General features: G+C 41.9%; 1 protein-coding gene across 1 annotated transcript in view; it reads right to left on the reverse strand.

Moving 5' to 3' along the window:
* Nucleotides 1-1,028: 1,028 nt before the first annotated feature.
* Nucleotides 1,029-14,470, reverse strand: part of LOC131968572 (zinc finger protein Aiolos-like) — a 63,738-nt gene continuing 50,296 nt past the window's right edge. Inside the window, exons 4-11 of the mRNA XM_059329513.1 lie at nt 10,969-11,123; nt 10,032-10,097; nt 9,652-9,762; nt 6,911-7,324; nt 4,926-5,093; nt 4,412-4,528; nt 3,471-3,581; nt 1,029-2,164 (exon numbers count right to left, since the gene is read on the reverse strand). Of these exons, the coding sequence (XP_059185496.1) occupies nt 1,524-2,164; nt 3,471-3,581; nt 4,412-4,528; nt 4,926-5,093; nt 6,911-7,324; nt 9,652-9,762; nt 10,032-10,097; nt 10,969-11,123 (1,783 nt within the window). The 3' untranslated portion in view covers nt 1,029-1,523. The remainder of the gene's footprint in view (nt 2,165-3,470; nt 3,582-4,411; nt 4,529-4,925; nt 5,094-6,910; nt 7,325-9,651; nt 9,763-10,031; nt 10,098-10,968; nt 11,124-14,470) is intronic.

Consider the following 14,470-nt stretch of genomic DNA (forward strand, 5'->3'; position numbering starts at 1 on the left):
CACTTTGGCCAGCAGATGGACGCTGATGTGAAGTGACTTGTGATCATTTCATCAGCATCTGGGGAAGGAACCGTGATGTCTAAATCCTGTGATGAAATTAGGAGTCAATCCCACAACAAAGGCATGTGTCATTTGACATTTTACCCTCATTTGATCATTTTCACATCATACAAATTTTAGCTGCTGCAGAGGCTCATCCTCTTTGTTCCTGATTTAATGTAACATAACAGCTTTACCGTGCTTCAGGAGAAATGTTAAGGTATTTAACAGCACGTTACATTTAATTTAGACCCACCTCCATTTTTTATTTATACCCCCATTACCTCTGTCCTTCTTAGATAGAGTTATTTGTGCTTTCTGAGTCATATATATACACCTCTACTTCGTGTGAGAAAAACGTCTCTGCAAAACTGTGAGCCATTTCTAACTTGTGGGAGTGTATAATATTCAGGAGTGAGAAACCAACACATAGTGCAGAGCGAAGTTATGTCCTTTGAAGCCGTGAAGTGCACTTCTCTCAAACCACAGCCTAAAAGGGAGACATGTGACCTTCGAGATAATAGGATTTTTTTTCTGCAGTCTTGAATTGGCAAGTGTTTTTCAGATAAGATACACTTCTCTCAACAAAGTCCTTGTCTATGTGTGATGAAGGAATAAAGAGGTTATCTTTTATTTTTACACATTTGCACAAATAACAGGAAAACACCAACAGCAGAATCACGTTAAATGCATGCATTTTTGCTATTTTTTAAACATTTGAATGAATATATATGGCATATGGCTTTATGATATAAACAGTGGCTACAGCAGCAGCAGGGAGGATTCAGTACAAATGTACATATGAAAAGGAAGTATAATTACTCCCGCATAAACACTTTACAGGCCATCTTTTCAGATGAGTACAGTATGACTAAAAACACTCTGACACCCGTCACACTCTTATAACGTCTGTCTTTATCTCTCTCTCTCTCTTAAACACACACACGCACGCATGCACGCACACACGCACACACACACACACGCACACACACACACACACACACACACACAACCTTGACTTCTATCTGTGTGAGGACTCTCATTAACATCCTGCCTTACCAAGCCCCTTACCTTACTTTAACCATCACAACGAAATGCCTAAGCCCAACCCTTACCCTAACTTAAACATAATTGTAACCTTAACCTTAAAGCCAAATTTTAAACCCTTAAAACAGGCCTTTGAAGAAGTGATGACTGGCTGAAATGTCCTCATTTCCCAAAAATCTCCTCACTCTGTTGGTTAAAAACATGGTCCTCTCTACGCAGGATGTACAAGAACCAACACACACACGTACACACTCACAAACTCCAGACTGAGAGAGAGATAGCTGCTACTTCATGCTTTCATTTCTGATACTACCAGATACATATATGAGTAAATCTGTGTTTGCGTGTGTGTGCTCATACAGTTTTATCTGTCTGAGAGTGTGTGTGTGTGTGTGTGTGTGTGTTAGTGCGTGTGTGTGTGTAAGCATGAATGAAAGCTACTTCAGTTCTAGGCGGTGTTCACCGCGGGCTATGTGGGAGGAGAACTCGTAACGGTCCCGACTGCGATGGCCGCACACGTTGCACTCGAGCGGGTCACGGAAGCCGTGGCACCCCATGTGTATGGTGAACATGACATAGTCCAGGAAGATCACCCTGCAGTGGGCACAGGGGTACACCGCCCCGGGCATCACTCCTCCATCCCCGTCGGCCCGCACTACCCGTAAAGCTTCCAGCGGCGACACGGGGATGGTCTGGGCATGTGGGTGAGGAATACCGTTCTGAGGAGGCAGCCCCCCCAGCAGGTGCCCCAAGCTGTACATGACAGGCTGTGAGCCGTCAGTGTGGAACGAGTCCATGCTGAGGGGCGGCTGGGTGGCGTGAGGGAGGCCCAGGAGCGGCATGCCCATCTTGTGGCCATTAGTGAGGCCCATTGGGCTGATGTCGTTCCGGCCTAACTGGATGGGGAAGGGCCTGCGAGAGGGCGCCGGGCTGCTGTCTGGCCCTGTTAGGCTGGGTTGTTGCTGATGGTGGGGGTCGAGCCCTGGGGAGTGTGGTTGAAGTGATGGAGGGTCCTTGACGTCACTTTGGTACACCATCTCCCTGTTAAAGCTCAGGTCCAGGCAGACACCGTTGTCGCCTAGGCCGGCAACATGAGAAGAAAGAGCACTCAGGACTCCGCGGGAAGAGCTTTCACATACTTCATCCAACAGCATTACCACAGGCAGCAAGCAGCAGTTAAAACAGTTATTGCTTACAGATGGAAAAAGATCTAATAGATCCTTAAAGGACTCTAAGGGGTCCTCACTTTAGTGTTGAGCAGAGGCAATGAGAAAAATGTGCACCCCCAGGGCAACACAAAGGAAAACTTACACAGTGAACTGGAACACACCAGGTTCACAGGACAGAAGAAGCTTTAAAGAATCCTGAGCCAGCAGTTGAGCTTGGAGGCATGAGAGGACAGAGGGCTGAGAGGAAGCAGACGACGCAGACGGAGGCCTCCAGTGCAGCTGCAGCACAGAAGTATAGACAATGAGGCACCTGCTCACGTTTCTCGCCTCCCGCCTGTTCTCTCTCTCTGCGGTTGCAGACATTACTTCTCTTTTCCCCCTGTGGTTGTCATATTGAAAGATCTCACTTCATTTGTCAACCTGATAGAGAGATGAAGGAGGGTTTTTTTGCCAGTACACCCTCGTTTTGCGAGCAGCTTGAGGCTTTATTGCGAAACTACAACCCAATGTTAGGCTGAACCCGAAAGGTGAGAGCCAACTATTGAAAATGGTTTTGAGTGTGTGTGTGTGTGTGTGTGTGTGTGTGTGTACGCCCCTGAAGTCAGCCATTTACTGAAACTGATCATTCATTACTCAGGCAAATTATAATCAAAAACAGTAAACAGTGAGTAATTAAATGGAAGCGTGTGTCCCATTTATTTTTAATTTTTTTTTTTTAGATGTATCCATTTATTTAACCATGCATGGTTACTGATACCCACCTATGACACATTTCTGGTTGAGAATTTAGGACAGTGGAGACCACAGTGGTGTGTGCAGGTATGAGGCAGGTGCTCTGCCCCCAATTCCTGTTTGACAAGAGATGGAGGCCAGCAGAGACAAACAGACAGACCAACAAGTAGCTTAGACAGACAACTCTAAGTTATTGACAGGAATTCTGTATAATGTGAAGCATAAATGCGCAGCAAAAAGCACAAATAATGTAAACAATGTATATAATAGCTGCACAAAATATTAGTGTCACAATCAAGAAGTCAGTAAACATGTGGGCATTAACAGATCTAAAAATATAATTTAGCAATTGAGTAGATAAGCATATCAACGAAACAAAAAAAAACAACAACCACTCTCTTTTATCTATTTCAGGTCAGTGCGTGTCTTTACTCAGCGCCTTCGTGTCTCATGTCTTCGTGTTGTGAGTTGAGCTGCTCTTACCGGTGAACTTCTGTGGCATGGAGCTCTTCCTTTTGGCTACGTTGCTTGCGAGCCTGTCAAGCAGCAGAGCACGCTCAGTGCCCATCTGAGTCCTGGATGTCTGGCCGTCCTCTGCTTGACGGTGAGAGAGTAAATGCAACAAGGAAATGAAGCCCTTTCCTCAATCAAGCAGCACTATCTTAAGTAAAGTGGAGTGGAGTGCACTGAGCTGCAACTGTCCACCTGCCAAAGCTACAGAGTTAATAAAGTGAAGTTAAAAAAAAAAGTCCTGCAGAACACAGCTGCTGCTCAGAGCTGAGTCACACTGGGAGGAACAAGATATTAATTTGAGATCAGAAGCTTCTTTGACCTCACTTCCTGGTGGGTTTTTTTTTTACTTCACCAGTGCAGGAGAGACCACAGGATGAGGATGTACTTCCTCACCACTACGGCACTATCAGGCATAAACTTACGACATTCGGTGACCACAAAAACAGAGCATTGTCTCTGTGTTGCAACCGTGCAACTGTCCTGTCAGTATGTGAAGGCATTTTTGGGGGGAGGTTATAGACATAGAGGGTGTATGTTTGTGTGTGTGTGTGTGAGTGTGGAGCGGCTGGGCTGAAACATTTGCCCTACATATTTGGCTTCTCTTTTGCCACTGCGCACATTAGCAGCGGTCTTCATCTGCTGTGCCTCCCCACCACAGCAGCCATAACCTATTTAGCTGTAATGATGGGGTAACAGCCATAAGCTCATTAATTTAATGAGGCTATAAAAACAGGATCTGTTAGCAATAACAGCTATAATTGTGCGCTCCATTTGTGCAAATGAGTAGACTGTGCTGTGGTCTGATTATGTTAACAGTTATATGTGTGAGGTGTCTTTGTTTGTGCTGTGAAGTCGTGTTTGACGATGTTGCTGATGAAGCGAGTGTCAGAAAGTGTGCAGTGTGTGCTCACCTCGCTCGGCGGGACCTTTGCTCTGAATGTACACATGGCACCTCTCCCTGTGCTCTTCGAGGGAGCTGCGCTGCTTATAGCTGCGATTGCAGTGGTTGCACTTGAACGGTTTCTCTACTGTGAGCAGGAGTTTCAGTTAAACACCAACACATGAAAAATCAACACCATCTAAACGGTACAAGGAGTATGATTACAAGTACATGGTTTCCAACAAAACTGATGATGTGCACTTTAGAGACTGTGTGGTGTGTCTGCAGGTAAAACACGTGATCTGAAAGTGAGTGAGTAAGTTTCCAGAGGTAAATGAGTAAGATGACATGTGTGATGTGTGTAACCGTCTGAAAGTGCATGGCAGGGTGTTACTGGAAAAGCCATGCAGGCTCAGCATGTGTTAAGATTCAAAGGGGCGAGAAACCAACATGAAGGAGTGAGAAACCAACCAACATGATACTGTACACAGGTGCATACAGTATCAGTGCATATCACGTGTGAGCGAGTGTGTGGTGGCTGGTACCAGAATGGGTGCGCAGGTGCCCGCTCAGAGCATCCCGTCGGCGGCAGGCGTAGCTGCACATGGGGCATTTGAAAGGCTTCTCCCCGGAGTGCAGTTTGATGTGGCGCAGCAGGTTTCCCTTCTGGGTGAAGGAGGCCCCGCACTGAGGGCAGTGGAATGGCCTCTCACCTAAGTGAGAAAAAAACACACCATTAAAAAAACAATCCTGCATTTTATCTCAACACTGTTTTTTTTTTATGTCTTTTGATTTCACCTTAAAGTTCCATCATTGCAAATTATCTAAATTGGGTTGGATTACTGTTGATCATCAGTTTGATGTTCACAACTTCAGAAGTGGAAATGTTGTTCTGCTTATATTAGATATGATTTACTCTAATTGTCAGTTTAAAAAGTCCTTCTACTTGTATACAAATCTGTCAGTGGCCTACATCACAGACTCCCTGTCACCTAACATTGCCGCATTAACCTTTAGATCGGCTGCTCCTGTTTTTCTGGAGACAAAAACAGGAGGATATTAGAGAGGCAGGATCTGTTGGATTTTTTAAACGGCTTCTAAAACATATCTTTTTAACCCAGCCTTTTACTGGCACCACCTGTTACATGGCTCACATGGAATCCCATATGCTGTTTTTTAATGACTTCGCATGTCTTAAGTTGATCTTTTTAATCATTTGCTTTCTCACTAACATACTGGATTTTTTCAAAATGTATTTTAAAAGCACTGTAGAGCTGTTTGTATGCAAAGTGCCATACAATTATGTATGTTATTATAATTATTATTTTCACGTCCCTAGTATTACAGTGACTTGCAAAAAACACACAGAATCATTCACCATCTTTGAAAAGGGAACAAAGCAACATCCACGTTGACCGTCAGAGACCTAGAAACAAGTTCTCACGACTCAAACCACAGAAATGCCAAGCATATTGTGCATTTCACTACCCATGTCGAAAAACAGCCTCATGAGTTCCATCTGAAGGCGGCATTATTCTACGAGTCACCTCTACTCATGAGTAAAATGATGACACTGTTGTTAAAAAATATTTAAAAATCACTTTTTACAGAAAGATGACTTTTAAATGTACCAGTATTTGGTCACGACTATTTTAGCTTCTGATTCCTTCTTTTTATTCTGCTGCTCATCTTGACCAGAGCCAGGGGTGGACAGTAACAAGGTACATTACTTAAGATCATTTTTTGAGTATCTTTACTTGAGTTTTAATTTTTCTGTGCCTTATGTTTACTCCAATACATTTCCAAAAGTTGTACTTTTAAGTACAAGTAGTGAGGTGAACAAGGTGAAGAAAAAAGAACTCGCAACTGCACTCAAGTCACAAGTCGATCAACAATGTGTTGACATTAAAAAGAAAATGTACTTTTGAACACTTAAGTATATTAAAAATCAAGTAATCAAGTGATCCAGTACCTCAACTCAAGTCAAAATTAGACAGAAGGACTTTCCCTTACACTGTAGTAATATGTGACCAGGAGTGTCTTTACTTTGACTTCAGTATTGGATTTGACTCTGTGGTAGAACAGATATTGTATCTCAATTTGACCTTTCTGGCTAATATTGATGTGTGCACACAACTCTGTATTTCTCCACAGTGACAAATTTTGTCTTTAAATAACCTGAGCATGACAGAAAACGTACTCTGCCCTAATCATGGGTCATATATGTGAGTAACTACAGGTGTTGCGTAATTCAGGACAAAATGAAGGCTGTAGATGTATTATGACGTGCTGACCTATTTGTTTACATTACAAAGTTATTGCATGTGCTTCAAGTTTGAACAACAATAGAGGATATTTCACAATCTCTTGCTGTAGCACTGTGGGGATATGTGCGCCATGAGTGACTTCTTAATCGTAGCTACTCCATCAAACGTCTTGACCTAGTCAATACAAGGTGCTATCTCCCACTGCTATCAACAGAGTGGTGATTTCGCAACTGCTGTGTTTGAGGTCAGGTTCCTGTGCTTACCCGTGTGGCTGCGCTTGTGCACCAGCAGTACGTTGATGCTGACGCAGGACAGGCCGCAGATGTCACAGTTGAGCTTGCCTGTCCCCTGGATGCGGGGGGCCACGGCTCCAGGCACGTAGGTCCCTTCTGCTCCTGCAGCAGCTGTGTGGGCGTCTGGGGGGGTGGTGCTGTCGTAACGCGAGTAGTCCACCAGTGACAGGTCCTGTGGCTCATTCAGGCCGTCTCCCTCTTCATCTCCTTCCCCGTCCCTTTCCTCATCATCCTCCTCCTCTGTCCTCTCCTCATCAAATCCTTCCTCCGTCCCGTCCTCGCTGCCCCCCTCTGCTTCCTCTTTTAGCACAATCTCGCTTTCTTTTTCAGCCTTGGGGTACTGCTCGCCGTCTTCCATCTCCATTGCCTCCATCTTTATTGCATCTAAACAAGGAGGAAGCAAATGAAAAGAAAATTTGTGATTGAAACATAAAAGCAACCATTTACAGAGATAAGACACACACATATATATATATAGGGAGGTATAGTACATACACAGCAGATAATGTTCTTACTTCCAAATAAGGCACTAAATAAGCTGAATGTCACTCCACTCCAACCAGGCTGTGAAACGCTGTCACATCTTCACTTCTACATTTGTATTTATAGTTGATACAGCAGATATTAGCACTTGCACAGCTCCAAAGTGTGGGTAACTTAATTTGGGCCAGTGTATAGTGTCACAAAGAGATTTAGAAGATGTGTACTAGAGATAAGGGGAAAGCATTTCCTCTGAATACACAGAAAGTAGAACCAGGGCAGGGGAGAGACGCAGCAGGCGCCTCACACAGACACCAATTCCTCATCTGCTTTTAAAAAGAGATTTCAGACTGATTGTTGATTGCCTGTATTACAGATGTTGAAAAAAGTCCCAAATATAAAGTTTATTTGCACCAAAGGCCGCCAATTCCCTTCAGCAGTCAGCAGAGCACTAACTCTACTTAATTTCTATCGCATGCAAGTATTTTTATTGACCACTTTCTCAGCCACACGTCCTGCTTAACCATACATCACACATCTGTCCAGCAGTATGCTAAACATTTCTCAACACCACAACTGTTGGCACGCAGAGCCAGAGGCCTGGTTTGCAGGACCTCTCACCTAGCCTATTGCTAAGTGTCAACCAACCCCCGTTGTACTCAGTTCCATCCAGAAACCACACTGTGGTCTTGGCTGTGGCTGGTGATGAGCTAAAGAGCAGCGCCTTGTATTGTGGAAAGCGCTCAGAGGTGCTATGGAAACTTTGCACAAGCAGAGCTCTGAGAGGCCCGATATAGAGTCCAGGGTCTCAGAGCAGTGAACCGCAGGCTGCGCATCACATACAGAGCAGGGCTTTAGGAAGTGCACCCGATGGGGCAGACGGGTGGCAGTCAGAAATAAACAGGAGAGTTGTGGGTAACACCATTTTCTTTTTTTTTAAGTGACAAATGAGGGACTAAGGCCACAAGCCGGATTTTAAACATTTCCACGCGGTAAAACAAGGTGGTCACAGTTCAGAAATGCAACCTGCTTGGTGTGAGGGTGCATATGAAGAAAAAGCCATAATATACCTGATAATAAATATAAATCATCATCAATAAATCACATTATATATAACTAAAATGTAAGTAACAGTAACAAAGTACAAAACCAAACAAACAAAGGACAAAACCAAACCTGGCACTCTTTTTACTGCTCTGATTCTACTCTAATAGTGTTAAAAGCTGATTAAATCAAATTCTGAGAATTATTTGCTAATTATTTTTGCATTTTCTGAAATCATGATGAACACCAGGGAAGGAGACACAAAAAGGCACCTTTCAGCTATACCCCAGTATAACTGGAGCACCCAAAACCTTGTGATGTCAGTTGGATGATATACAAACAGCTCTTACTCCTTGTCCATCAACCAAATCTCCCTCTAGTTGATCATAGTTAATTGCACCCACCTTGCCACCAAGTCTACCAAGTCTAATGCTAAAACCCTTTACTTGTTCTTATGGGTTGAGAAAATTTGAATGCACCTTGGTATATGGAACTATTAAAACCATTAAAAGAACACTTCACTCCGAAAACACAGATTTCTCCTTTTACCTGTAGTGCTGTTAATCTAGCTAGATTGGGTTGTTGTGAGTTGTCAAGTATTGGAGATATCAACTGTAGATATGTCTGCCTTCTTTAGAATATAATGGAACTGAATGGTGATTTGCTCATGGTGCTCAAAGTGCCAAAAATACATTTTAAAAACTCGACAGCAATGTCTCTTTCCAGAAATCATGACCCAGTTACTAAAGGTCATCCACAGAATTGTGGAGGCCGACATCTTAACAGCCGACATCTCCATCTCTCATCGACTCACACCAAAACTGTTTGGATTGCAAAAAAAAAAAAGACACAACTACAGGTAAGAGGGAAAATATATATGTATCTTTTGGTTTCGGGCTGAACTGTCCCTTTAAGGTAAACACAGAAATGCTAAAAACAAGAACGTTATTTAAGTTACTTTGAACATTTCCAAACAGCAGCATTTCATTGTATTAAATCTTGGGCTTGGTAGCTGCGTCCCTCACACTTTTTTTTTTACAACTGTTGTGAACAAAAAAGTGCTGATGGTACGAGCTTGATGGCTAAAATGCCAGTCTAATGGAAAAATGTCAGGCGTATGTTTATATGTATCTATATATACTTATATACGTGTGTGTGTGTGCGTGTGTGTGTGTGTGGGTACGTACGTGGATCTGTCACATCTTCAGCACAGTGCATTCCATTCTCACTGCATGAGTTATCTTCCCTCTCTTCTTCCTCCTGCTGTGGCTTCACATCTGCAACATCACTGCAAACGTCTGAAAAGTGACACGTTGTGCATGTGCAAAGACTTTGTGTTACTTTTTGTTTCATTGGGATAATTAAAAAAACGTTAAACTATGCTTCTGTGTTGCAATAATGGAATATTAAAAATTGCTTCTTCATGTGGGAACATAGACAACTGATGGCTCCATGCATGCAGCTTCAGCCCTCAGTGCTCAGTACAGTGCGGTGGGCAGGATGACGGCAGCTGTGGAGAAATGATCACGTACACTCTCATGCTAAACACATGGAATCAGATACTCACCCATCCCGTTTTCCTCTGTTGTGGTAAATTCAGGATCTTTATCTGTGTTCATGATGAAAAAATGTTCTGTGGAGAGGAATTACAATTTTTGGTTAATGAGAAATAGTTTGTAATCCAAATAATCAGGTTAAGCCAAATTCCTGCTTGTGGTGTTTTCAGAACTAGATCTAGGTTTACACAGCCAGAAAATTAACTTTAACACACACAAAAAAAGGCTTTAGTTCGATGCACTCAATATGTGACGATTTATGTGTCACATTGACACGAATATACCTTTCTTAATGTTCTTGACACTATTAAAAACCTCCCTTACTATTTCTACAAAGCATGTGAAGAAATAGAAGCAACACTTGCACCTCACTGTTCCTGTTGGTTGGACAGCATAAAAAGAAGTTTATAAAAAAAAAAAATGAGGGTAAAAGCCCACGGTTGATTGCTCGACCCTGTCACTACATTTAGCCTTATGAGAAAGAGATGATGTTCACTGCACATGTACTTCCTGCTGGGGCTGTACACAGGAGCAAGAGTACAAATGATTTCAACGCCGACAACCAGCGAGACTCCAACACTTGTAGGTAAAGGTTTAAAATAAGTAGGAAATAAAGATCAAGCTGTACACTTATACAGCCTGTTTCAGTTTTCATTGAACTATTAAAAATCCCCAGAGTAAGAATACTTTAACAATTTATATCACAAGTTTAACAGCGATAAAATAAGCTGTATAGCTAATTAAAAAAGGGTTCATCATTTAGAGAGCTGAAACTACTCCTACATCACATTCACAGAGGAAAATACAGCAATACCAAACTTTCTCACACCGTCAAAATGAAATTGAGAAGCACATGTCTACATGTTACAAGTAATTCCAAGGTACTTTTTGGTTTCATAGTTTGTTGGAAGATAACAGTAAGTTTGAGTGAAGATGAAATGATCTGACCTGCTTTTTGCTCAGCACCCGGAGGAGACTGCTCTCGCAGTAGGAGACTCCACACTCCGCCACTGGACTTTCTCTGAATATGGAATATACGCACGTCACTACGCTGAATTTGGGGAGCTCCCTTAAAGGAACAGGAACCTGTTTTGAACAAGGTCCTGCAACAAAGAGCGAAGCATGTTTATACAGCAGAGCAGCAACACCAGTGATATAGATTAGTTCTTACTGTTTCCATCATCGGAGCATAAACATTCTGCCACTAAACCTAAACATGTAGAGTCCATAAAACTGTATGTTTAGGAGTGAAACAAAGACATGATTATGGCTTTTATATCAACTCAGGCGGTCCACATGGTTTCCATTTAAGGAGCCATCACTCCATCTGGTGGCCAAAGTACAAAGCTACTTTTCATTCAAACTTTTCAATCGTCTTTTAAAATTTCACTCAGCACTTGTACTGTAACTCAATTTCTAGTCATTAATTTAATAGGTTTCATATCCAATTTTTAATGACATCTTGTTCCTGTTGAGTTTAATGTACTTAAATTGAATTGGCGAAAGAGGCATCTGCCAAACTAGTAGGTCAAGGCCAATAGTCCCGTCGTCTACTATATGCAAATCTACAAGCACTAACACAATATATAGTATGTCTGCATATTTTTTCTAAAACTTGCCTAGCGGAAGCCTCATCTCAGTTGTGCATTTATTATCTACTCCTAAGCTTGAAATATTTAATGACTTAACATACTTTTGTAAAAACCTGAAAACACTTGACACATGATAACTTATATATGTATGAATGTTTAGACTGAAATAACATTTTCCTTAATATCATCGGTGGAGTTTATTGTTTATTTATGTGGGTAAGAGTAATTATGTCGTTGCATGATATGTGTGTATTTACATTTCCTGACCACACAAAAGTGTTTTTACAACTGCGGTGGTGTTACAATTTCTCCCATGAAAGCATTTTCCATGACGACTGCTTTCTGGAAGATCTTTGAGCATTTACATGTGGAGGCTGCCCCAGAGGATTACTGGTGCCTGTGAATGTTGATTGTAATACCATTGTATTTCTGTTGTCAATTTTGAACTTCACAATCATCTACTGGATTTTAAGGTGTGAAGCATCTGCTACGCCAAGACAATTCCCCATCTTGTAATGTTAATGACAGTGAAAAACAAGTTGTGTTTCCACCCCTTGATCCACATCTGCTCCAAAATGTAATGAGTTCTTCCTCGGCCCACGCTACACAATTCCACCAAGTTTCATGAAAACCGTGCAAATAGTTTTTTAATCCTTCTGACAAACAGACCAAACCGAAAGCATAATCTCCTGCTAATTAATGTAATGTTATAATGTCATGTATACACAATGCTGTTTCTATTTTTCTTCTTTACAACAACTACACTCCCATCCTAAACTGTCGGCATTCGTTTTAAGGGCAAAACTAAATTATATCAGGAAGTCATGACAAACACCTGCCTAAAAATAGCACAATAACATCTAACATCAAATCTATTGCATATCAATTGTGAACAGCAAAGTTCTCAGTTCATATCTGGCCAGGGTCATTCCCTTTACTTCCTGTCATCTTTTTCTAATACAGGCATGAAAAGTCATGAAAAAGGTTCATCTCTCACAAAGATTTACAGGTTACAAAGATTTGGCCTCATTCACCTACTGTTCTTAAAAATAAATTTCTTGTTAAAACCCATTAATGCAGTGTTTGTGAAGACATCTGGACATTTGTGTTCTGACATGCTTTGGCATGTTTTGGCACGCGTTTGGCATAATATTAAGGGATTTAAATTACAATAATAGTTTGTATTTTTTTTTATATAGTTTAAAAAAAAATCTATACAGAGTAATGGTGTTTTAAATTAAATAAACACTTCATTAAGACTTCAACTCACATTGATTATGCTAATTGTCATCCAATAATTAGTTATTGGCCTAAAGAATACTGTTTGGCCGTTCTTGAATTAATTCTCTCAACTATTTTTTTAATTTCTGTGTGCACACAGCCCTGTAGTCTCATGCCCTTATATGGGGATTGGCTGGGCATTTCCATATGCTAATAAATGGAGATGGGATTCAACAATATACGGACACAAGTATGATGACTTTATGGTTAAAGAACAAATTCATGAAAATGACTTTTCTAAGTACCTTTCTTAAGAACAAATTTACTCTAAAAAACTTTTAGAGACTGAGGCCCAGTATTGATGACATATAAAACTACGGACACACAAGCTTAAGTGCATCTCATTGGCAAACAACAAACACTTACAAAACAGTTACTATCCACTACGAACCCCTTCCCAAAACACCAGCGCACACACATACACACAGACATCTACATTTCATTGTGCAATCCTGTATTGAATAATGACAACAATAAATCCTAGAATCCTTGAAACACACACAGAGTAAAACACCTCATAAATGACGCATAATGAAACTGCTGGCTCTATTGTGAGCAGCTCTGCTAACTACCAACTGCTTTAGTACATTGTTATTACAGCCAGTCCAGCTATTTACTTGAAACTAACCAGATGTAGTTTTCCTTCACATATTTAACTTGCAATGCAGAACGTGGCTAAATCACAAGCCATTGGTATCTTAACGCATTTTTGTTCATTTACCAAAGCGGGGACGGATGAGGAATCTGGGTGCTGTGTAACTAACAACACAGTGCAGCACCTACCTGAGTGGTGCACGGCCTTGTAAGGCTTGGCTGCGGCCCATGGTCCGCCTATGGCAACTAGCTACCAGCCGGAAGAAAAAAAAGCTGAAAGAAAGCACACTCACAAAGGCATTACAATACATGCTGGGTTTCCATGGTAAAACGGAGGCAAAGGAACACAGAAAAAAAAAAGAGAGACGTCAACCAATAAAAGCCATGATTCAAAACCTTAAAGGCTGGGTGTAGGGCATATCTGCACACACGGGCAAACAAGAACAAAGTAACACACTGATTTACAGACTCTACAGAGAGACGTCAACCAATAAAAGCCATGATTCAAAACCTTAAAGGCTGGGTGTAGGGCATATCTGCACACACGGGCAAACAAGAACAAAGTAACACACTGATTTACAGACTCTTTCATGATCAGAAACGCACACATGTATAATAGAGGGTCCCGCTTTGCAGCGTTGTTAAAACTTATCCTGCGATCCCACTGGTGGGAGGCTTTTTTGGGACCGGTGGGGGCAGGGCGGCAGCGAGGAGGGGGGTTAGACTGTCCATTTGCCTTTTATAGCTGCCCATTCCAGTTAATAGCAAGAGAGACGGAGAGAGGGAGAGACGGAGAGAGATCTAGGGGTCGACATAATGAGGGGGGGCAACTGCATGGACCGGACTGACCACTGGACGCACACGTACGCAAACATACACACACACTGAGACCTTGTCGAGGGAGCAGGCATGAGGTTGCTTTGTTGTTTGAACAATGTTTCGAACCTAGAGGCACATACATGTGTGTCTGTGTGTGTTGGGCA

The sequence above is a fragment of the Centropristis striata genome, chromosome 1 (assembly GCF_030273125.1).
Source record: "Centropristis striata isolate RG_2023a ecotype Rhode Island chromosome 1, C.striata_1.0, whole genome shotgun sequence".
NCBI lineage: Eukaryota > Metazoa > Chordata > Actinopteri > Perciformes > Serranidae > Centropristis > Centropristis striata.